The 27,963-nt window shown below is 27.6% G+C and overlaps 1 protein-coding gene across 2 annotated transcripts; it reads left to right on the top strand.

The window, feature by feature from the left end:
* Positions 1-49: 49 nt before the first annotated feature.
* On the top strand, positions 50-27,876 carry LOC107448190 (uncharacterized). 2 transcript variants are annotated; one of them, XM_043039548.3, is made up of 20 exons: positions 50-186; positions 1,878-2,024; positions 3,361-3,549; positions 6,781-6,971; positions 8,128-8,224; positions 8,342-8,513; positions 12,012-12,187; positions 12,292-12,384; positions 12,466-12,627; positions 14,243-14,596; positions 17,216-17,467; positions 18,252-18,407; positions 20,161-20,314; positions 21,250-21,402; positions 22,595-22,752; positions 23,892-24,058; positions 25,351-25,483; positions 25,572-25,640; positions 26,589-26,768; positions 27,761-27,876. In XM_043039548.3, the coding sequence occupies exons 1-20, from the start codon at positions 106-108 to the stop codon at positions 27,800-27,802; spliced, it is 3,126 nt and encodes a 1,041-aa protein (XP_042895482.2). In that variant the 5' UTR covers positions 50-105; the 3' UTR covers positions 27,803-27,876. The 2 variants fall into 2 exon arrangements, with proteins under 2 accessions (XP_042895482.2, XP_071041625.2); XM_071185524.2 differs by lacking the exon at positions 25,572-25,640.
* The last annotated feature ends 87 nt before the right edge of the window (positions 27,877-27,963 follow it).

Raw genomic sequence — 27,963 nt, 5'->3', positions numbered from 1 at the left:
TTAAACTACAACTTCAGATATGAACTGTCATTATCATTTCAAATATTCATTATCAGTATCCACCTCATTGTGAAAGTGCCATAAGAACTTTTCTGTGATCTAAACATGAATGAATCTCAACTTGAAAACGAGAATTGCATTCAAGGCTATGTGGACCAATCTGTAACATTCAGCTCTTGGAGAAAAGTAATTATATCTTTTTATTTAAATTATCTTTACTGTAAAAAAATTATTAAATCAAAATAGGATAATAGCCACTGAAAACAAGTTTTTTTTTTTTTTAAACTGAAAAAAAAAACTTTTTAGCACAACCTTATGAGTTTTAGCATGATAATGGCAATGTTTAAATGTGTATTAATTTTAAAAAATTAAATTATTTTAGAAATGTTAAATAGGTAACATAAAAAATCAATAAATGAATAGGTTGTTAATAGATTATAATTTAGTTAAAAAATATTTAAAATCAGTTTTTGAAACCTTGTTAAAAATAATTAAACTTAGTTTTTTCCTCCTTTTCTTATGAACATTAATTGGAAACATTTATATTAGTTTCTACTTTATCACTAGAATGAGTATATATAAACTTTTTTTGTGTATTTTAAGTATTTAACTTGTTATTGTGTTGTTATCTTAGTCCGGAATAAAGTTTGCCAATGCGCTACAGATGTGTATTTCATGCCTCAGATTTGGATTTCACTGATCAAAACTTTTACCGGTAGAGAAAATGTTAAAAAAAATTTTGTTAAAATTGTTAATTTTCTTCCTTTATGATGAAAAAAAAATAGTCCCTTAAGTCAGTCAATGAGTCCCTAGAGATTAACAATATCTTTCATTTATTCTTAATTTAAGAAATTGTTATTGTTCTAACATTGCCAATAAAGGCAAGAACTTTCGAAAGAGATTTTGTTGCTCAGAATAGAATACAATCTCAAAAACTTGCTTTGGAACAATTGGATGACTTTTCCAGATTGGTTTGCTTCCAATTTAGATTTTAATTGTAACTTTGATTTTTAAACATAATATTAAATGATCAAAATAAAAGAAAAAATTAAACTCCTTAGATTTTATTGATGATTTTTTTTCTTTTTTAAAAAAATCTTAGTCTAATTAACCTGTAAATAGAAGGGGGGAAATTGGAAATATTGAAAAATAAAAAGTTTTTTTTTATTAAATATTCAATCACTAATTTTAGTGTGTTTACCTTCATATAATTTATATGTTAGTTTATAGTGTAACATGTGCTCTAAAATGGCAGTTATTTACAAATGTGTATTTTTTAAAATTCACTCAAAAATTGAAGGATGAAATTACTCTCTTAAAATATTTTGTTTGGATAACACTGGTTCATACAGTCATAATTTCACAAATTTCTTAATGGTGTTAATTTTATCAATTTAAACAATACCAATGTAAAAGATTTCTTTGGATAACACTGGTTCATAGAATAATAATTTCACAAATTTCTTAACTATGTTAATTTTGTCAATTTAAACAATACCAATATAGAAGATTTGTTTGGATAACACTGGTTCATACAATCATAATTTCGCAAATTTCTTAATGGTGTTAATTTTATCAATTTAAACAATACCAATATAGAAGATTTCTTGATAATTGAAATATTGAATTCAAAATTCAATCATCGGACTTACAAGTCTGTTATATATTTTTAATAGTTGCTTGATTGACAGAATGTATTGGTAATATTTTATTAAAATATAAATAAAACAGACTAATAATTAATTTGGAAAATTTTCTTTGAAAAAATGTTTATCTCTGAGTTTTAAATCTTTTTCTTCTGTTTGATTAGAAAAATATTATACTTTTTCTGACAAATAATGAAGTTTAAATTTGTTTTTTTTTTTTTTTTTTTTCAGGTAGAATACAAAGTTAGTCAAATTTTAAAACAAAATATAGAGAAAAAGTTGATGAATCCAGTTAATAAACAGATTATATTTCAACTCTTGGGCTCTGACTTTGTAAATAAATATTTCTCAAACTATACCAACAGTCCTGCAGTTTTGGTAATTTTCTTTTTCTATTAAATGTTTCTCTTTTTAAGGAAAATTGCAAAATATTCTATAGAAATGTTATTTACGAATTTCAACATGCTTCAATTTATAATAAAATTTACTATTTAAATGTTTTAAAAGGTATTCTAGCTGTAACATAAGTATTTGATAACTCCAGACCCTTAAATGTTTTAGGGCCCTAAATTTAAATGAGTAAAGCTGATTTTAATTACATTTTTTAAAATTACATAGAATAAGATACATAAGATATTTTGAGTGTAATTTTTTCTAAAAAAATAAAAAATTTATTTTTAAAGTTTTTTTTAGCTACAGACAGAAATGTTTTTCTGTTTGAGTTTTCATACTTCTTTCTACTGTTAACAGTTATTAGAAAAATATAACACAGTGCATGCATGAGTGCTCCAGAGTTTCATTATCCATGTAAAACTTTAGAAATAAAGATTTACAGTTTGTAAAAATAGCAATTTACTAATAAAAGAATATTTTATATTTGTGATTTAATCACATTTTTTTTTTTTTTTTATAAATGCTTAACAGTTAATACATTTCAATGCTTAGTACAATTAGCACAAATATTAAACCACATTTTTTAAAGGCACAAAATGATTAAATTAGGATTTTACATATTGCAATTTTTAGAAAAACTCAATCTGCAATTTATTTGGTTTTTTTTACTAGCATATTGACTGGAATTTAGTATGTTTTAAACTAGTAGTTACCATAACTCAATACATGATCAATGTTAACTAATTTGTGGTAAAAGAACCCCTAAGTTATGCAACAGCTCCTAGTCTGTTCAAGCCTTTAATCCAACCCTGAAGCTTAGTCATACGTTTTGTTCTAAATTTAATTCATGCTACCTTATATTGTATTATATACTTACCTACCAATAGATTAATGGTGTTTAAAATTATTAATAAATGCCATTAAAACATATTTCACAACCCTTTTCTCAATCATTCTAGTTGACTACTCTTAAAAATTCAATAATTTTTTTTTAAAAACGTGCCATTAATTATTGTCACTGATAATCAAGAACTTATTAATTTTCATCCTTTAAAACTACTGGTGCATAAAAATTTTTCCAAAATATTTCTCAAATGACTGCTGAAGAGTAAAAAGGCAAACAAGTTTTCTCTTATCTGTCTTTATTACATCTTTATTGAAATCTAAATCCTCATTGCATTGATTTGTGAATTTTATTGTTGGCATTTATCATTATTATTGCATGTTTCTATTTACAATTATCTATGCAAATTTCTGAGTTACTCATATTACATTTTTGCATTGAGTTTTCTCCATGTAATCCACAAGGTTAAACTTTTAGGATAATATTAATTCAGATGAAAGAAGAAAGAAAGAATCAGAGATGAAAACTTACATGTCTTCAGTGATAAATGAAGCACTGCAAAAAAGTGGCCCCAAAAGTGACACTAAATTGCAGTCTGATGTCCAAAACTTTTCTCACGAACTACAAAATGTGGTTGAGATTAATTACAATGATCATTACTCTCAGGTAATATGTAGTTAATATTTTTTTTTCATATTGTAATGACTAGTTTATCTTATGCCTGGTAGAAGAAACCCTCCCCGTGGCTGCGAATGATGCCAGGGGTCTGTCTAGGTTTTTCTGAGAGGTACCTATTTTGTGAAAATTTAGACATAATTTGTGAAAAATTAAAAATTATATTAAAAAATCAACACAAAAATATGGTAAAAATATGAATTTATCGTGTCTTAAGGGATATAAAAATAAAATTTTAAGAAAAGTATTTTGTGAAACTACCGTTTTTCCTTAAGTTGAATTTGTGAAACTACCGTTTTTCCTAAAATTGAATTTGTGAAGGTACCGCTGAACGGTAGTAAATTCGGCCTGGACAGACCCCTGGATGCAGATTATCACACCGGCTGTAGATTAATTTTGCCTTTTGAAATAAAGAGATTTTATTTCAATACAGTAGAAGTCCGATAATCCAGCACGTTCGGGACCGGCTCGGTGCCGGACTACCGAAAATTCCGGTCTATCGGGCGGTAATTATACGAACAATTAGGTTAATAATTAAACTAGCAAATACATACAACAAACTTTATTTTACATTTCATATAATGTATGTACATGTACTGTAAAACATATTTCACTTAGATTTAAAAAAGTCACGAATGTCTTTTTGTTTTCTTGACTTTCGGCATTTTTGGAGTGTTGTATTTTTTACCTGGTTCCAAGGCAGTGCAATAGCATAGACGGCATCTTTTACTGTAAACTTTTTTTGAATATAAGTCATGTCACAGTTGGCATTTAACAGGCCTTGAATAAAAGACCTTCTATAAAAGCATTTAAAATTTTGAATAACCCATGGGTTGAATCAAAGATGTTACGTTAGGTGGGAGCAGAGTAGCAGCAATATTTCCAGAAACTGACTCATCTACTGGCGGGTGGGTTTTGCAATTGTCCAAAAGAAGGATGGCTTTAGTACCGAGCGCTTCCGGATGATCCCGAACTACCCTGAAAACTTCCAAATAGCTCTCGAGCGTTTTTATTTGCTCTAAAGACACACTTTTGGAGGAAACCAAAATTTTTACAATTTTCCGGAGCGATGCCGGACTATCGGGCATTCCGGACTGTTGGATGCCGGACTAATGGACTTCTACTGTATTATCATTTGCAAGTTAATTCTTTTTGTAAATATTTTTTTCCCTTTCCGATTTCTTTATTATGTTTAATTGTTCAAGTGTGTCTTCTCCTCTTGAGCAAAGGTGTTTATTTTTAAACACTACCTCTTTTTTAAAAACATCTCTAAACATGTTTTTTATTTAAATTTTTGTGCTTGAATGGCAGTGCTCTACATATAAGTAATAGAAAGAAAATTTTTACTTGATTATTGGCTTTTACAGTGTAGAGATTTATTCCATTTTTGGAGCATCAAATTATGAAATGTAAATTCAATCTGAGCAACAAATTTTTTGCATACAATCTTTAAATACCTTATATTTTTGCAAATTTTGCTATATATATATATATATATATATATATATATATATATATATATATATATATATATATATATATATATATATATATATATATATATATATATATATATATATATATATATATATATATATTCAGGGGTCTGTCCAGGCCGAATTTACTACCGTTTAGCGGTACCTTCACAAATTCAATTTTAGGAAAAACGGTAGTTTCACAAATTCAACTTTAGGAAAAACGGTAGTTTCACAAATTCAACTTTAGAAAAAACGGTAGTTTCACAAAATACTTTTTTTAAAATTTTATTTTTGTAACCCTTAAGACACGATAAATTCATATTTTTACCATATTTTTGTGTTGATTTTTTTATATAATTTTTAATTTTTCACAAATTATTTCTAAATTTTCACAAAATAGGTACCTCTCAGAAAAACCTAGACAGACCCCTGATATATATATATATATATATATATATATATATATATATATATATATAGCACAATAAAGAGAAAAATGATAAAAGGAAAACTAAGTTTTACTTGCTGCACATAAGCTGCAAGTATATAGAACTCAAGAAATAAGTTAAAAATATAGAGGAATATAAATGGAAAATAATATAGTAAAGATTAATAAAAAGAGAAGAATAAAAGTTACTAAAATGAAATATTTTTAAAAATTTAAAAAAAAATTATAATGAAAAGGTATATCTTGTCATTAGCCCGCACAATTATATCAGTAAAAAGGAGTGCTTTCTAATATTGTATTAATATAGCCAAAGCAAAATATATCAATACTATAATGTGAGGAGCACCCCAAAAAAATTTTAACGAAAATAGAACATATCTAGTAAAAAATATACGAAAAAAAACATATCAAGCAAAAATAGAGAATGAAATGTTTAAAAAAATACAGAAAAATATAAAATGTAATCAGTAAAGCAAGTTGCAAATTCAAATAAACTTGCATGTTCCGTTATATTATTTATGTTTTTAAATATTTTTTTTCTTCTCTTTTCATTAATCTTTATTAGATTATTTATCATGTGTTCCTCAATATTTATTTTATTTATGTATATATTTATATGTATATATATTAAGCTTTTTTTTTATTTTTGTTATAATGATTTTGACTGCCTTAAAGTTGCAGACAAATTTAGGTTTATAAAGATAGTGCTGTGGTTTTGCTACGGTGATCTAACATATCATTCTGTATTTTTTAATAAAAATACTTTTGTAACAATGTTTGAAAATTATTTTTAATTGAGTTATTGTTTCACTTCATACATTCTTTACCAGAGAAACAATGATTCTTAAAATAAATATGAAGGAAATTAATTTCTAGGTTATAAACATCTTGAAGTAGCAGTTATATTATAGTTTTTTTTTTTGTGTTCTAAGTTATTATACTTAGAATTAAACAAATTGAAGTTCACTCGTATGAGTCATAGAAGAAATTTGGAAAATAACAGTTTGGTTTTTAAAAAAAGTTTCTTTTGTAAACAATGTTTTCAAAATTGGATTTTTGTTATCATTGCATTTCTAGCTAAATTTATTTTTATATGCGTTTCTATGTTACTGAGTGTGGGAACTAAAACAATAATACAAGATTCTAGTATTGATTTTTTATTATTATTATTATTGCAGTGCTTCTTGGGATCAAATTATTTAATGCTTTATCTTAAAGTTGGCAAACTTGTAATACATTTTTATTATATATATTTTTTTAAATATGTGTTTTATATATATATTATTTTCTTTACAGATAAAATCTAAAAAAAGACCAAAGACTGATTTGCATGAAAAATTGATTTCTACGTTATTGACTGAAAATTCAAATGGAGCAGAACAACTGATACCAGCATTGAGAAAGAACCTTGTTGTACTAACTGATAATTTAAGGATGACCTTCTGGCCTGCTTGCATTTCTTCCAAAGAAAAGTCTAAAAATATTAAGTAATATTTCCTTATTTTCACTAAGCAACTCTCTTATTAGAAATAAGTCGGTATAAATAAAATGTCTGGTATCTCAACGCAACTCATTTGTAAATATTACATGCTTGGATCTTCTTTTTTTTCTTCCTTTAAGATGTTTTCATTGTAATTTAGGTAATCAGTTTACTCTTGCTTTTTAAGGTTGCTTAATGTGTCTTAAATTTCATGAAGGCAACATTTTTTTTTATTTTTAGATTTTACTATTTAATGTACCAATTTTTCATAAAATTTTAAAGTTCCTTAAAAAAAAGAAAATTTTTATATTAACAAAAGATGTGTAGAGAGAAAAATTTATAAAATATAAAAATATATAGCTCATAATATATGTTTTGAAAAACCCGTTTCATTTTAAATTTTACTTTTATAGTTATTTTTTGTCACATCATTCTTAAATGTAAATTGTCCTGTAATTGTTTATTTAAATTGTGAGCTGTTATATATTCATACAAGTCTGTTAATATGTGTAATTGAAAAATTAGTTCTGTTATTTAGTTCAAAGTTAATATTGTGTGACTAAATTTTACATTCTATGATTTTACATACTATGTGATGATCTTATTGAAAAACTTTCTAATATGTCTTGGAAAAAAATAATGAAAGGTGTTTTCAAAACTTTCTTTGAATGTATCTACTGATTAATTTTTGAAGATACTGTTGCAGTAGAATTCCTTTGGAGTATTTATATATTTAAGAGTTTCTGTAGATTTTTTTGACTTTGTGACCAAAAGTATTCTGTACATAAGTGAGAAATATTGATAGAGATAAGCATTTTTACTACTTCTATAGGAATTGTTAATTTTATTTATTTAGTTTTTTTTAGTTATTATATGTGGAATGAATTAACTTGATACATTTTTATACACTTGTTTTTTAAAAAATCTTGCTTTGATTAAAATGTGTAAAATTAATCTACTTTTGCTTAAACAATACTTTTATTTAAATTAAATAAATGCTTACATTTATGTTCAGTGTTATTTTCTATCCATAATTTTTTTACATCAAAGGCATTAGTATTATTAGTATTAGTAGGCATTAGTAGTACCTTAGCTGCAAATTATTTTCTAAAATTATATTTTAGTTCTCCCCCTTATGATAATTTTATTTTTCTGCCATGTAGAAATTCTGAGAAAATTAAAGAAAAGTTCACTCAGTTATACACTAGAGAAAGAAAAAATGGCGATTTTGACAAAAATATTGAGTCTGCTGTTAATAAGGTAGATCCTTTTTTTAAAAATTCTAAACTTTTGTCTTTTCATTTTATTTATTTAATTTTACGTCAAGATTATGATCACGTGTTTATGATTTATGATTATTTGAAATTATTATTTTAGGTGTACAAAGGAACTGAATGTTTAAAAACAATCAATTCTGAGGATAACAGGAAATCTTCTGTGACCATTCTTAGTATATGCAATGCCTATGGTCGCAAATTTCAGCCTCATTTTGTTTTCCCAGCTTCAGTTGTGCAGCAAGTTTATTTAAAAGAAAAATTAAAAGCTTCAGGTACAGTTTTTAAATTAGGCTTCCTTTCTAACTTTATTCAAAGTTATCCAGGGTGATTGTATTCTGGGTGTACCCCGGAATTCCAGGGTTTTCATAAACTTCCAGGCATATAAAACTAGGAGCGGGGCATGCAATGTGTCCTCGAAATTCCGAGTTCCTCATGACCGATTTGGAATTTTGCGAATTAAAGCTTATAATACGACAAAATTTTCACTGCAATCTAAAATTTAAAGTAAGAGCCAAGACTTAAAGTAAGAATGAAAAGTTCCGGAATTTAAATTTTAAACTTTCGCTAAATCCTGTTCATGAAACGTTTACATGCGTGTGATTTCTTGCCATTTTTTTTACTTGATTTGTCGGATTTTTACCGTGTTTCATTTTCACACAATTTTAATATCAAACATCGATCTTCCTATTTACTTGATTTAAAAGTTACATATTGTGAATCGTATTCTCAAGATTTAAAAATCGTACATTTCGATTTTTAAAAATCAATATTGCGATTCGTTTTTACGCAATTTAAAGATCTAGCATCGCGATTTGTATTTTCATGTTCTTAAAATGCATTATCGTGATTTGTATTTTAGCATTCTTTAACTGAAATATCGTGATGCATATTAATGTGATTTTAAAAATCAATATCGCTACTCATATTCTCGCAATATTTGAAATCCATTATCACAATTCATTTTAAAATCCAATATCGTAATTTGTATTTTCACGTTATTTAAATGAAATATCGTGATTCATATTTATGCAATTTTAAAATCCAATATCAACCAAACGATTCATATTCACGTGATTTTAAAATCCAATATCACGATTCATATTCATACAATTTTAAAATCCAATATTGTGATTCTTGTAAGAATTAAGTTTTTCTTAAATTAGTTAATATAAAAGTGCAATATTCTTCACTTGTAGGAAATTTAATTATAAATCTTCCTTCAAAAAAAATATTAAACATTTCTAGGATATAAATTGATATAAAGTTTTCACTCATAAAATTTTCAGGATTTTTCACTTTGTCATAATTACCCCTAAGTTATGTTTAATAATGATAAATAATAATTTAAAATTTACAGAATCCTAAATTTAATTTAAATATTTAATTAGTACTCTCCTTAGGAGTTGCCTTTAATTAAATATGTGTCCCACAACTGCAAAATCCTTTAGTAATTTTACTTAGTTTATAACTCTAATTTTATTACATTTATTGTTTAAATTTAACTTGGCAAGCAGATTTTCAGACTTATACCTTTAAATTTTTTATCAATCCAGTCTAAGGCAGTGCTTTAAAAATTATTTTCCTATAGTTTTGCATTTCTTGGAAATACAACTATTAATTACAAATGATTTTAATGAGGATTTAAATTGCATGATTTTTATGTTTGGTACTACAAACTATCATGAGCCATCACATCATGATAAATTGTTGTTTGTATGACAAATACGTAATGCAATTTATTAAATTTTGAAAACTAATTTGAATGCATTATATAATAATGAAGGCTAAGATTATAAAATTTTCTGAGAATCTTATTATAATTTTGCATTTTTATTATTCTTGTTTTTCTTCTATGAGCTGAACTCCAAATAACTATTGTAAACAAATGATCTATTATCATATAAATCTATCTCTAAAGTATAGCTATTTAAATTATTTTACTATTCTATATTTGTATTTGTGTTCTATATGTGTATAAAATAAAACTTCTCAATCTAAATAACTATTCTAACCTCCAAATAACTATTCTAACCTCCAAATAACTATTTTAAACTTATTCACTTCTTCTTAAATTTCTTAAACAAGATAAAGTAGCTAGCCATTGATAGTGAAGCTGGCATATTGTGATATTGCATATTGTGTGTGTGCTGGCATATTGGCATAAATGTGAAGCTGGCATATTGACCATGGTATACGAGGGTTGCTATTTATATTTCTGGCCTAATAATGAAAAAAACAAATATGTAGGATCGAAATTGGTTTTATTGTTTTTCAAAATATTCTCCATGATGATCAATACACTTTTGCATGCGTTTGAACCAATTTTCAAAGCACTTTTTCCAGTCCGATTGAGGTAACTCCAAAACATGCGTTTTGAATGCATCAACCGCTTCTTCGGGGGTCGAAAATCGTTGTCCACGTAATTTATTTTTGATGTGTGGAAATAAGAAGTCATTGGGTGCCAAATCAGGGCTGTACGGCGAATGACCCATCAGTTTGATCTTTCGCTCCGTCAGAAGTGCCTTTGTTTGAGTCGATGTGTAAGAGCTCACATTGTCATGATGAAGAATGATTCGCCTGTTCTTCTGCTTTTTTCGAATTTCTCCCATGACTTCTGGCAAACAAATGGTCGTGTACCATTCAGAATTGACCGTCCTGCGTTGCTCTAACGCCACTGTTGCCACATGACCGTTAATGCCGAAGAAACAGGCAATCATTTGTTTCGATGTGCTTCTTCCTCGAACAACTTTTGTTGGTTTTGCCTCGTCTTGGAAGACCCATACAGTTGATTGCTGTCTTGTTTCCGGCTCATATGCATAGATCCATGATTCGTCACCTGTGTAGATGTTATACACAGCCTTTGATATACCTTGAACTTATTTTTCCAACATTTCCTTGCACCAATCGACACGAGCCTTTTTTTGAGCGTTTGTCAGATTATGCGAGATCCAAAGCGAACAAATTTTTTTTTACCCTCAAATGTTCATGCAATATTTTATTGATGCTAGTCATACTAATGTCCAAAGATGCCTCTATCTCACGGTGTGTCACATGACGATCTTGCTTTATCAGTTCACGCACAGCATCGATCTTTTCTGGCACAACAACGGATTTTGGACGGCCTGCACGGGATTCGTCCTGGATCGAACATCGACCACGATTAAATTCTTTATACCAATTTTTTACAGTGCTGTAGGATGGCGCTTTATCGCTGAATAAAGAATTAAGTTCATCGAAGTACTCTTGTCTTGACAATCCACGTCGAAAGTTATGAAAAATAATGGCACGAAAATGTTCACGATTCAATTCCATTTTTTGAAAGAGAAGAACTTTTCAATTTACTGTCAACAACACAAATGAAGCTATAATGGTAAATCGTCTGCTGAATTTATGTTTAAAAATATCAAACTTTCGATTAAATCGTCTGCGGTCGCCTAGCAACACTTACTGTTGCCAAGGGCAGAAATATAAACAGCAACCCTCGTATTGTCATTAATTTTTTTCTGACTGGATATTTTTATTAATATTTTCTAATAATTAAAAAGTTAGTCTAATTTGTTGCGATAATATCGCGAAGCAAGTTAAGAAGTATAATGCTTATTAATTGGTTTCTAAATGGACTCTCTCTCTCTCCCCTTGAAAAATCACAGATATTTTGATATTTAAAGTTGCTAATTTTTACTGATGAAAATTTTATCATTGATGTTTTTATTTCAATGATATTCAATGATTCTTTAAATTTAAAGTAAATATTTTTTCTTCATTTTTAGAGGATAACTATGGAGAGGCTTCTTTTTTGCTGGAAAAGATATTACGATTAGGAGTTCTCACAAACGATAAAGCTGATAAAATAGCATCTTCAACATACCAGACTTTAGTAGATTTGGATAAACCATTGGAAAAACATATAAAACTGATGCTTACTTCTAAGCAGAAACATGATGAGGTTTGTTATATAAACCCACTGCAGACTTTAACATCACATAATTATTTGAAAATCTATTATTAGTTAATTTTTGTTACTAATGTGTTTATTATTAAATTCTTCAGGTCACTTCTTCTGAAACTGTGTCAGAGGCAATAAGGAATACATCTGCTGATTCTAGTGACATTACCTTCTATTTAAAACAATGGATTTTCTGTGTAAGTTGTTTTCATCATTTAATCCAGTTTCAAAAAAAAATTTTATATTAACTTGTTTAAATTATCTTTTTTTTTCTTCAGATGTTTGCATCAGTTTTAAAACCTTATGCTCTGCTTTTTATTTGGGATCAACTTTTCTACAATAGGTTTGAAAATAAAATATTTCAAGACATTACATTGGCTTTACTTGGACTTTTAAAACCTTGGTTCTTCTTGGCTAAAAATAAAGAGAATGTCACTAAAGTAAGATTATATCTTTGTGTTTCTATATGTTGACAATCTGTTCCAAACTGTATATGTAGTATTTTGTTTTGTGAGATTTCTGATTTATCAAATATATTAAATAAAAAAAAGCCTTACAACAAGTATGGAAAATAATCATTTTTTAAAAAATTCTTGGTAACAATAAACAGTGAAGTTCAAAACCAATCGATCATCTTTTATAGTTATTTCATGTAAAAACTGTACAAGGATTTAAATTTTTTTATGCTATAACTATTTATTAAGTGTGTAAAAAAAGTAATATGTAATTCGTTTCAATATATATATTCTTTTATGAGTTGAGAAAAAAATTTATTAGACAAAAAAAATTTTATTTCTCTTTTTAAAAATTTATAAATGTTACTTTTGTGCATAAAAATGACTGTCTTTTATTTAACTTATGTACTAAAAGATAAAATTACACACTGAAAATTGCAGAAAAAAATTTCAGATAATTTCTTTTTCCAGCAATCGCATGCCTAAAACAAAATATTTTGATTACCGTTCCAATTCCTATTGAACGCTTATAATCTGATTAATTTTCATTACATTTTCCAATGAGTTGTTAAACAAAACAAAAAAAAAAAAGCTATATTTAATTTGTTGAATATTTTTGTATAATTTTTATTTTGCATAGTTTCGATTTTACTTTTTTTTGAACCATAAATGTTTTTAAATAATATTTAACTAATTGTATTTTTTAACTAAACTATATTGCTTGCATTTTAATATTTGTATTTTGAATAAATAAGAAAGAAACTAAATCTCAAATTTTTATTAATTTTTCTTTTAATAACAGTGTTTGAAATATTTTATATTTCATATTTGTTTTATACCTTAAGTCTTACTTTTATTCATTTTATTGTTGTTTCTTTTTTACTAACTTAAATTGAACATAGTTCGGATTTTTCATAGTTTGTGTTATTTTTTTTTTTTTTTAAATTTCTTTTATTACAACTCCTAACATTTGTTTGTTTATTTTTAAATATTAGAGTTCTTGTTTATGTGTTATTTTAAGAAATGTATTTTAGCTGATTTCTCTAACCAAGCACTATTACTAAATGTATTTATAAAGTTATATTTTTCAATTCGGTATTTATTCAGCAAAATTGAAATTCATTGAAGGTATTTCTACTTTTCTATTCAATATTCTGTGGAAAATTTTTTAAAAAAAAAAAGAAAAAAAAGCATATTGAAATACTTTTTAAAGTTTAAGTGCTTCAAGTATGAAAATTTATATCATGCTCAAAATATTCTAATTTTTGGTGAAATCATCCGACTTTTAAACTTCAAATTTGGTAATTCCTAGTACTTAAGGTTTATCAAGTTTGCCATGTATTGCAAAAATAAAATCTGGATTTAGTTGATATTTTTGTAAAAAGCCAAAATAAGTCAGAGAAGTTTATTTTTCTAATTAAGTCAAAGCACTATATTTATTTAAACAAGCATCGATTTCGGAATGCCCTATATTTTGGAATAATAAGTCATTGTATAATTCAATTGCTGTTAGTCATAATTGTTTTTTTTTTTTTTTTTTTGACATTATTATAGAATGAAAAAAATAAGTTTTTAAAAAATGTACTTTTTTGCAAAATAGGTGTTTTTAGAAGAGCCAAGCATGCTATACCTTTTGGACATCAGAAAAGCTTTGTCTCATATTCAAAAAAGAGGCAACTTCCACGATATACCAGTAATGAATCGAAATATAAGTATCAATGCTTCAGAGCCTACTCCAATGCCTCCTACTCCACCACCTCCTGTACCTAAACCTGTTGTGTTACCACCAAAACCACCACCACTCATTAAACCTATACCTACTTTCACACCTTGGGTGCCATTTAATAAGGAGAAGAAAAAGGAATTAAATCTCGTACAAGGAAAAGTAAACATTCCGTTCGACTTCTATGTTGACTCTGTGCGATTCATTCCAGATAGTGCAACAATCATAAAAGTAAATATTCCTTCTAAAATAAAATAATTACTTCTTATCTCATCTCTTTCTTGAAAAATCCATAAGTTTTTTAGTTTTTTGTATTTAATTGTTCATTAAATTGTTGAAATAAGTTGAATTTACTTAGCTGTACAAGTATAGCTACAGTTTTAATTATTACCCCAAGCAGATTGCTGCAGCTTATTACAGCATCTGCGAATTATTTTTCTTCTAAGTTTTATTTTAAAAGCAAGTTTAAGCAAGTATTATTTAAGTTTTAAAGGCAAACATATAAATAGGAGAAAATTGCTGAAACTCCCAATTGACATTTTAAAACATCTTTTAAAAAATTGAATTTAGAGAACACTTCAAAGAACAAGGAAGTAAAGAATTATTTTTCCATCATTTGCTTACAGACTTGACTGTATAGGAATTTATTCCATTTTATAGTGCTGTTGTGTTAAAATTCACGCAACATAAATTTCTTATGTGGAAGGACCTTATATTTTCTAAATTTTGCTACATATACGTTAATTCAAGCTGAATTTTTGCAATAATCTTCTTCTTCCTTATCCCCAAAGTAAGCAGGGCTAAACAGTATCCATGAAACTCATGACCCGGAGGAAGTCGACCACCAAAAGTGGGTTATTCAGAATGTCCCCTTTGTCTAGACCAAGACAGTCCAGGATATGTTGGGGAGAAGCCTGCATGTTGTGGCACCTGGGGCAGTTTGGGTAGGATTTAACACTACCCTCGAAAGAAAGGGACTTAAGGTAGCCGCTGATAAGCCTGGTAAATGCCGTCTGTTTCTGAGCAACCCCAAATTGGGTGCTTTGCGTTAAGGTCCCCTATGAAAAGAGTGTTTTCAACAAAGCCATCGCAAAAATTAGTTGGAAGATCTTTGTTATTTGGTGGATGATAAAGATTGATAATGTTAAGCAACTTACCTCTCCAGGCTACCTGGATTCCCTGTGTCTCAAGGTCAGAATTTGATCCCAATGAGCTATTGATATCTAAGCTCCGATAATTAATGTCTCTGATGAGAAACGTAAGGCCACCTCCATTACCTTGTCTATCACAACGGAAGATGTTATATCCCTTTACTTTAAGTGACACATTTTTATTTAATTTGGTTTCTTGGAGGGCAACAATCTGTACCCCATGGGTGTTTGCAAGTTCCAACACCTGGTCAAGTTTAACTCTTGAGGCTGCGGTTGAGATTCCATTGATGTTACATTGAAGGATTTTCATAGTTCTATTGGAAGTACTTGAAGAAGGTAGTATATTTTTCGAGCGTGGTCCGCTTCCAAAGCCACAAACGCGATCCTTTTTATCCTGTGCGACGATCGAGGCAGTATGAGAGTTAGAACAAGTCACGAATTTCATGGTTGTGGTAATAATGCAGCTTCTGAAGTCCTATGACTGGAGCACCATGCTGGTAGAAGTCTGACTTGGCTCCTTCGCCTGTTGACTTTAGCTGAGTGTAATGGAACGGCCTTCTCGCCATGGGTGACCCTACCAGGAGTAAAACTCCAGGCGTACATCGCCCGTTCCTCTCAGGGTCACCCCCTCGCCACGATGAGGCAGCCAACAGGACTTGAGGGGGTTTGCAATAATAATTTCTATCTTACTGTGTTGAGGTCGCAGAAAAATTTGGATTTATAAAGATAGAGCTGAATATTCTTTCCTTTACTATTGGGGTACATATTCTTTACTATTGGGATAAGGCACAAGTACTAGATTTTTAGCATCATTAATACATATGGTCTGATACCAGTTTTCACTGTTCGTCAAGTGTATGTGCAGTTCATATTGTTATTTAATATTGCTGTTAAAGCTTTTTTTTTTTAACTTTGTTTATATATTAGTAATAAATTTTATGTCTAATCTATTTTTTATATATAGTTATTAACTCAGTAATAGAATTTATAGAGTGAATCTGCAGCACAATCTTCATAATTCCAAATTTGTCTGCGACCTCAACTTAGTCAGAGATTATTATTATAAAATTTCAGCTTAATCTAACATACGTGTAGCGAAATTTACAAATACAATCTCCTTAGAAAATATTCATAAAAACTTCATATTGTTTAAATTTAAGTTGAATTTTATACAATGGAACAAAAAGTCCCAACAGAGTTATCTGTAATCAAGTAATGTGATAAGAATTATTTTCTCTTTGTTATATTGCAGCGTTCTCTCAACTCAGCTTTTTAATTTTTATTAGAAACAAGTTTAGAGTTATTTTAAATAAATCTCAGCAATTTTATCCCATTTTTTTGCTTTTTAAAAAGAAAACGTAGATGAAAAATAATCTGCTTGATTCTATAATAATCATATCTTCTCTTCAGTTTTTTTTTTTTTTTTAAATAATCTTTACTAATAAGATAAAACTTTTTAAGATAGTGGGTACTATCAAAATGCTTGATTCTTCAGGTATTTCATCTTATCTAACTTTTAAGTATTTTTAAAAAATAGTCTTTTATTTATTTCTTGTGAAAAAATGTTAATTATGTTATGTTGTGTTAATTTTGTTATTATGTATGTTGTGGATTAAGTAATGTGATAAATTTTTTTCTTTGCTGTTAGTATTTGTAAACTAACTACAGTGTGAACTACTTTTTGACTTGATTATTGTAGGTTACTGGAAAAGTTCTAAACATATATCTGAATCAGAAAAACAAGTCACTAAAATTCCTGTCTTATCCAGAACTAAATTCTTACTGGCGTTACCCAAATTTCAAATTCAAGCAAGTCATTAATAAAGAAGGATTACCAATGAATCCTGATGTTGTTATTATGCTTAGAGTCTATGCTGTTGAGCAACATTCCAAAAATACATATGTTCTTGGATCTTGTCTATTTGGGCCATTCTCAAATAAACATGGTAAAGTGAGTATGCTTTTATTGTGTTTTAATTATATATTATGTTTTTTTTTTAAATTTCATTAACAGTAAAGAATACCTTAAGTTATAGTATGTCTTCTTTATATTAAGTCTTGCAATGTTCAAAATATTTCTAATTTATAAATTTGTTTATTTACTTTTCCTCATAGTATTAGATAGCTTATTTCTTTTATAAATTTGAACTATTTATTAATGCAGTCACACTGCCTTATATCTGAATTCCCATATTACTTATGACATTTACTATTCAAAATGGTAAATACAGTTATGAAATTGGAATTCACAAATTAGAATGACCAATAATTATTGCATATTTTTGGTCTTTTTTTAAAACATGCTAGTGGGATCTTTTTTAAAATCTGTGAGTGATGATGTGGAATCGTGCTATGCGCAGGACCAGAAGAAAAGTTAAGTTTTGTTATAGTATGATAGCCAATCACTATATTCTCATTGTATCACTTGGTTTAAAGAATAATCAATTGAGTATTTTTATTATAGGATCTAACTAATAATTATCAGTAGCTTTATTATCGAACATGTTTGTAAAAATAAAAGATAACGTTTTTTATAGGTTTCATTCTGATAGGTACATTTATTCTTAAAGTCAAAACAACAACAAAACATTCATTGTAGTATGTATCTTCTAAGAAAGTAATTGTCTGATTTTAATGTTTTATTTATTTTACTATTATTTTTATTTTATTATTATTTTTGTAGATATAATTATACTTCAGAGCAAGGATTTAAGGTATACTTTTATTAACATTAGGATGTAAAATTGAGAATAGGTGGCCATCAAGTGCGTGTACGGCATGGAATCCCTGATCCAGATTTTAATATGGAACATATGTTAGCTTCTCACATGGACAACAATCCTGTCATACCTGGTGTTACTATACTATTAAGAGTTCTGAACCAAGATAAGGTAATTATTTATTTTCTTAGCTGTATAACAAAAGCACAGATGCTCACAAATTGCTTAATTAGTAGTGTATCATTAAATATAAGACTATAGAGAAAGAAGGTATACATATTTCGCCCACTGGTGGTTTTGACATTTTCATTTTTACTTCTTCAAAATGTTCACACTTTTGTATACAACTTAAGTTCAGGTTGATTCTCCTTGCCCCCCAATCAGAGCACTGTAGTATAAAAGGTCATGTTTCTACTATCTAATTCTAGAAAAGTGACAGGTGCAAAAAAATCAGAGACTTTTGCTATGTACAGGAATGTTTGTAGGTAGAAAATGAAATAAGGTTCAACAGTTTTTTTTAGAAAGGTATAAAAAAAAATTACGACTTTCTACATGTAGAACCACTGATGAGTTGAAAATATTAACAATATTTTATAGTTGGCAAAAATAAATTCTATTATTTACTCTTTAAAAAAAATAAACAAAAAACCTTTTTTTAAATTACATAAATATTACATTTACTTCCACTCATTAATTTCAATGCACCTGTTTCCTTTTTTTTCTTCATTCTTTTAAATTTTTCATCAAAAGCATACAAAATGAAACACTTAATAACGCAATATTCTCTTAGCTGTCACTTGTAAAACAGTTTTCATTTTTCTTTATCAAATATTAATCACAAAAAAGGATAAAAGTATAATTTTAGTATGTTATCCAAGAACAAAAAATTTTAGAGTAACATTTTGATCACTGCATCATATTAGACAAAATACTCCTGGTGTTCAGTGAATCATTTAGATAAATGCATGAGTAATATAAAAATTACTACCCTTAATCATCGATGGTAGGTGACTCAAGGCAAATAGAGAAATATTTAATCTGAAAGTTTAGACAAAAAATAAGTACATCAAGTGACTTATTGCTTCTGAAGAAAGGCATTTTGATTAAGAAAAGATTTAAGACAAAATTTTGCAGTGTATGTTGAATTATGTAATAAAATATACCTTTTTGCTTCAATGAAAGATTATATTAATGCAATAGTTTCTTCCTTTGTGTATTTCTTGCAAAAAAATGGCTGTATTGCAATTAATAGGGGATTGTATCTGGATTTATATAAAATGGGATTCTTACATTGTTTTTAAAAACTTTTTTCAGTTAGTAAAGAAAATTATTGTTAATTTAAATATGGGTAACTTTAAACTGTAACTACTTTAATTTTATGTTGGAAAAAAAAAACTTTTTGTTTCAAACATTGATGTTCTCAGTCTAAAATTTAAATATTCGGTTAAAGCTTTTGAAGAGTTAAAGCTTTTGAAGAATTTGTTGTAATTTTAAAAGAAAAAAATTCAAAAAATTTTCTTTTAACAAATCTGTCCAATATTATATTAGGTGGCTTGCCTTGTGGCAAAAAATAGGAACTTAATCTGGTATCACAATCAGTTGATATATTCTATAAAGATAAATTATTGAAATAAATTACACTTGTTTTTTTTTAATTATTATTTTGACAATACTGAAAAATAGGTATCTATATATAACTGTATAATACTTATATGTTTCTTTGGTGCTAAATATTTCTCTTTACAATTGTATAAATTGTCTCTTAAAAAATTCACAAATTTAAATATAGTTTATTTAGTTTTGAAATAAAATTATTTCTTGAAAATGATAATAGTAACATTAAATGCACATGTTATTCAGTTGTTTCAGGAAAATGTCTCTGAAAATCTCCTTTTTTTTTACAAAGTGTTTCATGTTATTTTAGGATTACATTAATGCTCCTGGATATGAAACTAACTATTATCGTTCTGAAATAGCCAAACCAAATGAATCAGAAAACAGACTCTATAACCACTACAAAAAGTCAGAAACTCTCTCTATGAGTGTAAAAGATTCAGCTCTTTTGACTTCTGGGCAAAGTAATTTAACTTCAGTTCTTTCATCTAATAATATAGATATTGGTTTCATAATGCATGCTTTCATTGCTGTAAATTTTAATGATTAAAATTCTCATTGCTTTTTAACCAAAAAAAAAATATTCATTCTTACAACTTTTTATTTTCACAAATCCATCTGTAGCTACAAGCAAAAGTTATTTTTATTTTAAAGTCTTTTTATTAATATTATATGTTTTCTTTTTAATATTGATTTTAGGGGAACATGTCAAGGAATTTTCTCAAATAATAAAATTAAAAACAATCTTAAGAATAAAAAAAATACAGCAAGTTTTTAAAATGTAACAAAAAATAGGAGTTAATTTGATGCTATTTAAAACTATCTGTTATCAATTTTCTTATCAAAATTATTTATATTAATTAATTATATATAGTGCATTTAACTATTTAAATTTTAAAAAATTATTTTAAGGCTGTATATAAATAATGTTAAAACAGGAAAAAGGCATTAACATCACAAAAACAGACAGAATCATTTTGGTATTAAAAGACTACCTTTTTTAACTGTTCAACCACAGATGTCGAAATTATAGTAAACTAGTTCTGCAAACATTTTTTGGGGAAAAAATTGTTTGGAAATCTTGTTCCATCCTATTCCCTTACCTGGATTGACTATCTATTACCTTGTTTTAACTTTATTTCTCCTCCATATTTGTGTTTCTCTTTCTTTTTTTTTGTTTCAACATTTTATAGTACCAAAAACTTTATATATTTGTGTCATAGTTTGTGCTTTTACCCATGAAACTGTAGTTCATTTAACATTAAAGAATTACTGAAAATTTGAATGAAGAAATTTGTTTCAAATGATATTTAATGATTATTAATTGTTTATTTAGTTTTTATTCAGTAAATACAGTTTAGAAGTTAATTTTCAAATAGTTTTCTTGCAATCATTTTAGCACTAAATAGTGATGCTGCCATAAAACAACTAATACAACAGCAATTACATAAAGAAGGATCTGATGTGGAAGACTTCCCTTATCAACGATTTATACATTATTGTAAAAATCAAGGAATGATGGTTCTTGTTGACAAAGCTGCTGGACTACCGCGTAAGAATTTATTTTTCATTATGATAACTACTTAAAGTCTTAAATATGACTTTCTTAAAAAAAATAAGAATGTGCAATGATCTGAATAGATTTTTAAATGTATTAAGATTAGATTTTTAAATGTATGTGCAAGTATTAAGTTTAATGATTTATGTTACGATGTGAATTAAAATTATGCTTACAATAAGAATATAAAACATCTTTGTAGTTTTAAAAAATCGGACTACTTAAACCAGTGTTTCCCAAACTGTGGTACGCGTACCCCTAGGGGTACGGGAACAGTTTAGCGGGGGTACGCGTTTTTATGCAAAATATCTTGCAATAAACGAAAATTTCAAAAAATTTCACTTAAAAACAAAGCTAGCCATGAAAATGTACGATTACGTATTTTTCTATTGGCTATTTTTTGCAGAGTTAACAAATAATAATTAGTGGTGTCAACAGCCAGTTGTGATTTTTAACTTTTGAGCTATTTTTGATAGTAAAAAATACATAAATTTTTTTATTAGTGGTACACAGCGTTACGAAAAATTTAGAAAGGGTACACAAAAGTCATAAGTTTGGGAAACACTGACTTAAACCATTAAAAACTGTAGTTGATGCGACCAAAACTGAGAAAATATTTGAATTTCAACTATTTATTTTTTGTTTTTGTGAAAATGGTGGATGGAATAATATGTAAGTTCCCTCTTTTTAAATGATTACATGAACAGATGATTTGTGGAGAACTGTTAAGAAAAAAATTTTAATTTCACTGATGATCAAAAACGCATAGTTATCTATTGCAACCATCATCGACAGACGTTTATAGGCTTCAGTACTATAAAATTGGGAATTATCTCTAGGCATTATATCAAAAACAGATATTCATCTATTGCAACCATCCTCATCAGACATTTATAAGCTTTCTATAAAATTGAGAATTATCTCTAGGCATTTTATAATTACACTTTAAACAAATAATCAAATATTAATGATTGTCTAGAAGTTTAAGTTGAAAGAACTCTTTAGCTCATTACTTATTCAAACTGTATTGATTCTTTAAATAGTATGATATAAATGCAAATCACTACTTGATTCAGAAAATTCAGTTCAATATGTTTTACTTTAAAGAAATTATTAATTTGCTTTTTAACTGCCAGTTATTTTTTCAAATTCAAAATTATTGAAAAGGGATCCCTATTGTTTTTAGTTTTCTTAGAAGGAAGATATTTGCAATGTCTTGTTCAAATATTTCCTGGTGAAGATACTAAGATTGGACATGGGACATCCCAGGCAATAAGTTTTATCACTAATGAATTGGAGTTGACTAGTTTCCAGAGAGCACCGGATTGGTCTGATCATCCAAAAGTAATATATAATTAATAAATATATGGATGTTTATTATTCTAATGGTAGTTTATATCTATAAATATATATACATGTTGATTTAATTTCAGGTAGTAATAAAAATATGTACACTAAAAAAAATTGTTCTAATGGTAGCATCTGGTGAAGTACATTTATCAAATTCAGTTAATTGTTAATGATAAAGTTATTATATTTAACACTATAACAAATCTTTAAAATACTATTAGTCAGTATTTCAATCTTATCCATGTTAATCTTCACATCTCATCTGGACATCCTATCTCATCTCAATAAATCAATTCACTTACTTTCAAAGACGGGTAGTCATTTAACTCCTTTCGGCCGAACCTCTCTGAAATTTTACTAACTTTAAAAAAAACACAAATTAAGGCAGATTTGGTGAATTATAGGGTTAATGTCTGAGATTGGCTCTAACCATCACATGTTGCTGAGGCTCCGCTGGTTTTAACCATCATGTGTTGTTGAAGCCTCTCAAGTACTAACCATCACATGTTGCTGACACTCCTTAGATGCACTGCTCTTGTTCAGTGAAAGCAAGAATGTTTTTGACACCTTCACCAAATGCCACAAACATCGGGCTTTTGCTAAGCATATTTATATATTGTTTGGGCACTTCCCTGGAAAATATATACTCTTACCCACTTCTTTAAGGTCAACAATCTTATGGATCTTGTCAGACTTTGTGAGACCATAGAGAAACAACAAAATTATCATGGGCTACCAAAGCAAAAAACAAAAGAGATTCCTCTCCTATTTATTATCCTCCTGTTATTATTCTACATTATATATCTCCCTGTTATTATTTTATTAAAAGGTCCTCATTCGGAGCTGTTTGAAGGGGAGAGTGTCAAAATAAGACATAACTTTCAGTTCATCAAGCTCTAAACATCTTAACTTTCACAACCGGCCACTGTTAAAATGATAATGCTGTAGAAATAAAATAGCATTACATAATACTATACAGCTGCATAAGTATTTAGAATTCAAGTTTGAAAAAGGATAAAAATATGTATGAAATCATTTTAAAACATATGTATCGTACACAACCTATGTAGAAATTAAGAATCATTGAAATTCTTTGAGCAACTTTATTCTTAAAAATACTTTTATTTTTGTAGAAGGTCCATCCTGAATATGATAGTAAAGCTTTTATTTTGGTTTGTCTCTACGGTTTACGTCCTAAATTTGATGCAAACACAGGAAAATTAATGGATAAAGATGGACGAGAGCCAAAATTCAACTTGCAACAAGCAATAGCTTGGACAGCTGCTCCTTGTTTCGACAAGTAAGATTTTAATTAAATAATTTTTTATGTTAAAGTCAATTTTTAACTTTATAAATTTAGAAGCTTTTTTCAAAAATTCAATGTTTTTTTCTTCACCATTTTAATTTTACGCTTTAGTGCCATTTTTTGTTAAAATAACTTCATTATGTTAATAATCTAATACTCAAGCCATTATGGCTTAGGGCAGTGTTCCCCAACCTTTTTATCACCGCAGACTTGTCAACGTTTTATAATTTTACCACGGCCTCTTGGAGGGGGGGTGAGTTGATTATTTATATTTTAGATTATTTTGATTTATTAATTTAAATGTATTTAAACATGCCTTCAAAATAAAATGCAGTTACACCAAAAAATAAATATAAAGTGATTTAACATTTTAACTTACTAGAACGTTAAATCAATGAGTCACGTTGTAATGTTGAATGTAATGTTGCAATGTAAATTTTGTGCCGCACTTTCGTGTTTTATTTATGATATTTACAGTTATGATGATTGATTTTTTTTTATTAAAACTAATTGGAAGAGAAAATAGTTTCGGTGGTTTCCTTTTTTTTTTGTTACTTTTTAAAATATTAAAAAATTTATGTCACTTCCTTCGGGGGGCCCTTTTTTTTATAATGGAACACAAATATTTTTAATTGGGTATAAACCTAGAAATTAAAATTCAGTTTCAATTAAATGGGCGGCCCGGTACCATTTGATCCACGGAACGGGGGTTGGGGAACACTAGCTTAGGCGATAGAACGTTTGCCTTTCAATAAAATGATCCAGGTTCAAATCCCAGCATTGGCTGGTCAATACGAATTCTGCTCGCACTGACCACAGCGGTGACATAAAATACCCTCACTGGTAGACGGATCATAGGTTAGAATCCCCTTGCTGAGAAGTTTTCCCTGCCATGTAACGCAAATGTGGGTTGGTTATATCAGTAAGTCCTCTACAAAGGCTAGTTTGTTTTAATATTTGATCCAGGAGAGCCTTTGTCTTCTGAATTTGGTTCAAAATGACAAAGCTAGGAAGTTGAACATTGACTATCTTAAACACAGATTTAGGTTGGCTTTTTAACACCAGTTATTAACGAAGATAATCTAATACTCATCAAAAATTAATGGTTTGAAGCTTGTGAAATAAATAATGAACTTATGATAGTTCTATGTGTTCAGTTATTTCTTTTTTCCTTTCTTACAAATTTGATAATTTCCATTTTTTAAGTGATAAAACCAACATGTATCTAAAAAACAAGCATTGCATTATCATAGTGGTTAATAGTAAAAACTATTGTAATTTTTTAGGGATGCTGTATTTGCTGGAGTTCATCATGTTCCATTGCTTAAAGGAAGACCACCTGATGATATAATAGAAAAACTTAGTTATCTTCCTTTAGATTTTATTTGCAAAAAATTCAAAACACAAGTTAAAGTTTTTGTAAGTTTTCATAATATTTGTTATTAAAAAATTATTGATTATATTAAAAATGATTGCATCGTATAACTTATTCAAATAACTTCAACAGGAAGCTGCCAGTATAGAAATTTCGATTTGGGATGGACATTTTACTAACAGTGAATGCCCACCTTTGCCAGTAAGCAAGTTTTAAACCATAATTGAAAAGAAATTGTTTAATCCTTTATTTATTAATTGATATAAATATTTGTTAATTTTTAACGCTGTTTAAATCAAAAACCTGGAATTATTTATATTTTTTAATAAAATTTTATTGAAATTGTTATGAATTATTATATATTTACCTCTATGTTTTAATTATTAGCACAAAAAAATTCAGCTCATTAAATAATAAAATTCCAAAGCCACTGCAAAATTCAAATTATAAAAACATCAAAGTTTTAACTTCTGTATTAACAGTTGAAAAATTAGTATTTTAAACTATAAAAACCATTAATATATGTACTTAATAAATTAACAAATACAGCCATTTAAACAAAAATAGGCACAGGCTAACAAATAACCACAATGTCATTATAAATGTGTGTAACTTAAAAATTTTTAAATTGGTGAGATTAATTAAGCAAAAACTATTTATTGGATTACATTTTTTGAAAGTATGGAAATAAACAAAGTTTTTGAAAAATATATATATTAATTATCCAAACTGTATATTTTTGTGCAAAGCCTGAAAACTTTTTACTCGATCACAAGCAAAAAAAAAAGTGGGATAATAATTATCTGATTAAAATTTACTTGTGTCTTCCAACTGATAGCCTGTTTGAAAAGAAGATGGTCATATCAAATGTGGTTTACAAAAGGTGACAGTTCAAAGTATTTAATAAAAAAAATATTTTAGTCTTTCAAAGATACATTTATTTTGTTAGTTCCTTATAGTTTTATTTTGTTAGTTCCTTATTGAAGCAAAGATAAATGGAAATTGTCATTAAATATTTATTGATAATTGCTTTGAATGAATGAAACAAATATTTACATCTTTAAATTATATTTATTGACTTTATTTTATAATAAATTTCCATCTTTTTCAGTTTTATTTGTGATTTTGATGTATTATTAATTTTTTCAGGTTCACAGTGATTTTTTAAACATTTCAAAAAATCCGGCAAAGTACACACAGGCATTTAATATTCAGTCTGGAGCAACAGTAGTTGACTTACTAAAATCGGGTTTGTCTGATCCATCAGAATTCAATAAACATAAATTAAAGATGATTGAGCTATTAAATAAAGCTTTCAAGAATAATTTGGTAAGCAATTTTATATTTTTATTACTCAACTCATGTTGTTTAATTTCAAACCAAAGTTCCCTTTAGCAAACAGAACCAAGTTTTTTGGAGCATAAAATTTTATACATGATCAAAAATTGGTCCTCAGATTTGTGATAATTAAAAAATACATATTTTTTCTATAAAGAAATTTGAAATCTTTTTAGTTGCAAATTTATAGTTAATAAGATCATTTAACATGCACTTATTAACTATAAATTTGCTATTTTTTCTGAATATACATTTCGAACATTTAACTATTATTTATAATGTTTTTTTTTTAAAAAAAATTATAAAATGTTTATCTGTTAAACTGTCTCCCAAAATAGCCTGAATGTTCAATAATATATACATAATTTTTTAAAAAATCATTCTTATGTCTCGTTTTAAATTACTCTATTATAAATTACTGTTTTAAGGCCTGTTTAGACGATCCAATTTCTTGGACAGAGATTGATTGATATTGATGGAAACTTGTTTTGCTTTGAGCTTGGATCGTGTAAACAAACATCCAAGAACTTGGTCCAACTTCTTGGGCGATAGTAGAGCATGTTCTACTTTCCATCCAAGTTTTTTCTCCCTTAACCAATCAGCGTCTTAGGTTTTGTGACGTCAACAAGCTGGCAGCAACTTATGTCATTTTGTTGTGGGTTTTCATATATTTTAGTTCAAATAAATTGATCTGTTGAGGTTTATTTGTGTTATTATGATTTTATTTGAATTTATTTAGTAATTTTAAACTTATGTAAGTATTATTTTATAATGTTGAATATTAACAATGCGCATGCGCAAGTTTTTCTTTCAACGAATCAGCGACATTCAAGAACTTGGATAGTGTCAACGAATCATCCAATTTCTTGGACAGAGAAATCCGTCCAATTTCTCGGATTCAAGAAATTGGACCGTGTAAACAGACCTTTAAATCTACTCTATTGATTACTAATCTTGTTAATTCTAATAAAACTATTTTTCAGGATAACTCTTTATCGAAATCAGGGTACAAGCCAACTGTGTAAATGAAGAATTGTATATACTATTGTATATATTATTTCTGGAGAAAAAATGTTCAATAAATTATATGCTGACTGAATTTCCTTATAGTTTAGTTAAATTTCTCATATGTATTTAAGTCTTATGTGTTACATACGTAGTTTTTAGTTAAATACATAACTTTAAA

The sequence above is a fragment of the Parasteatoda tepidariorum genome, chromosome 5, assembly GCF_982258835.1.
Source record: "Parasteatoda tepidariorum strain Cologne lab strain chromosome 5, Ptep-v5.0, whole genome shotgun sequence".
Lineage (NCBI taxonomy): Eukaryota > Metazoa > Arthropoda > Arachnida > Araneae > Theridiidae > Parasteatoda > Parasteatoda tepidariorum.
The sequence above is the reverse complement of the archived record's forward strand: the minus strand, read 5'-3'. Positions and strand labels throughout refer to the sequence as shown.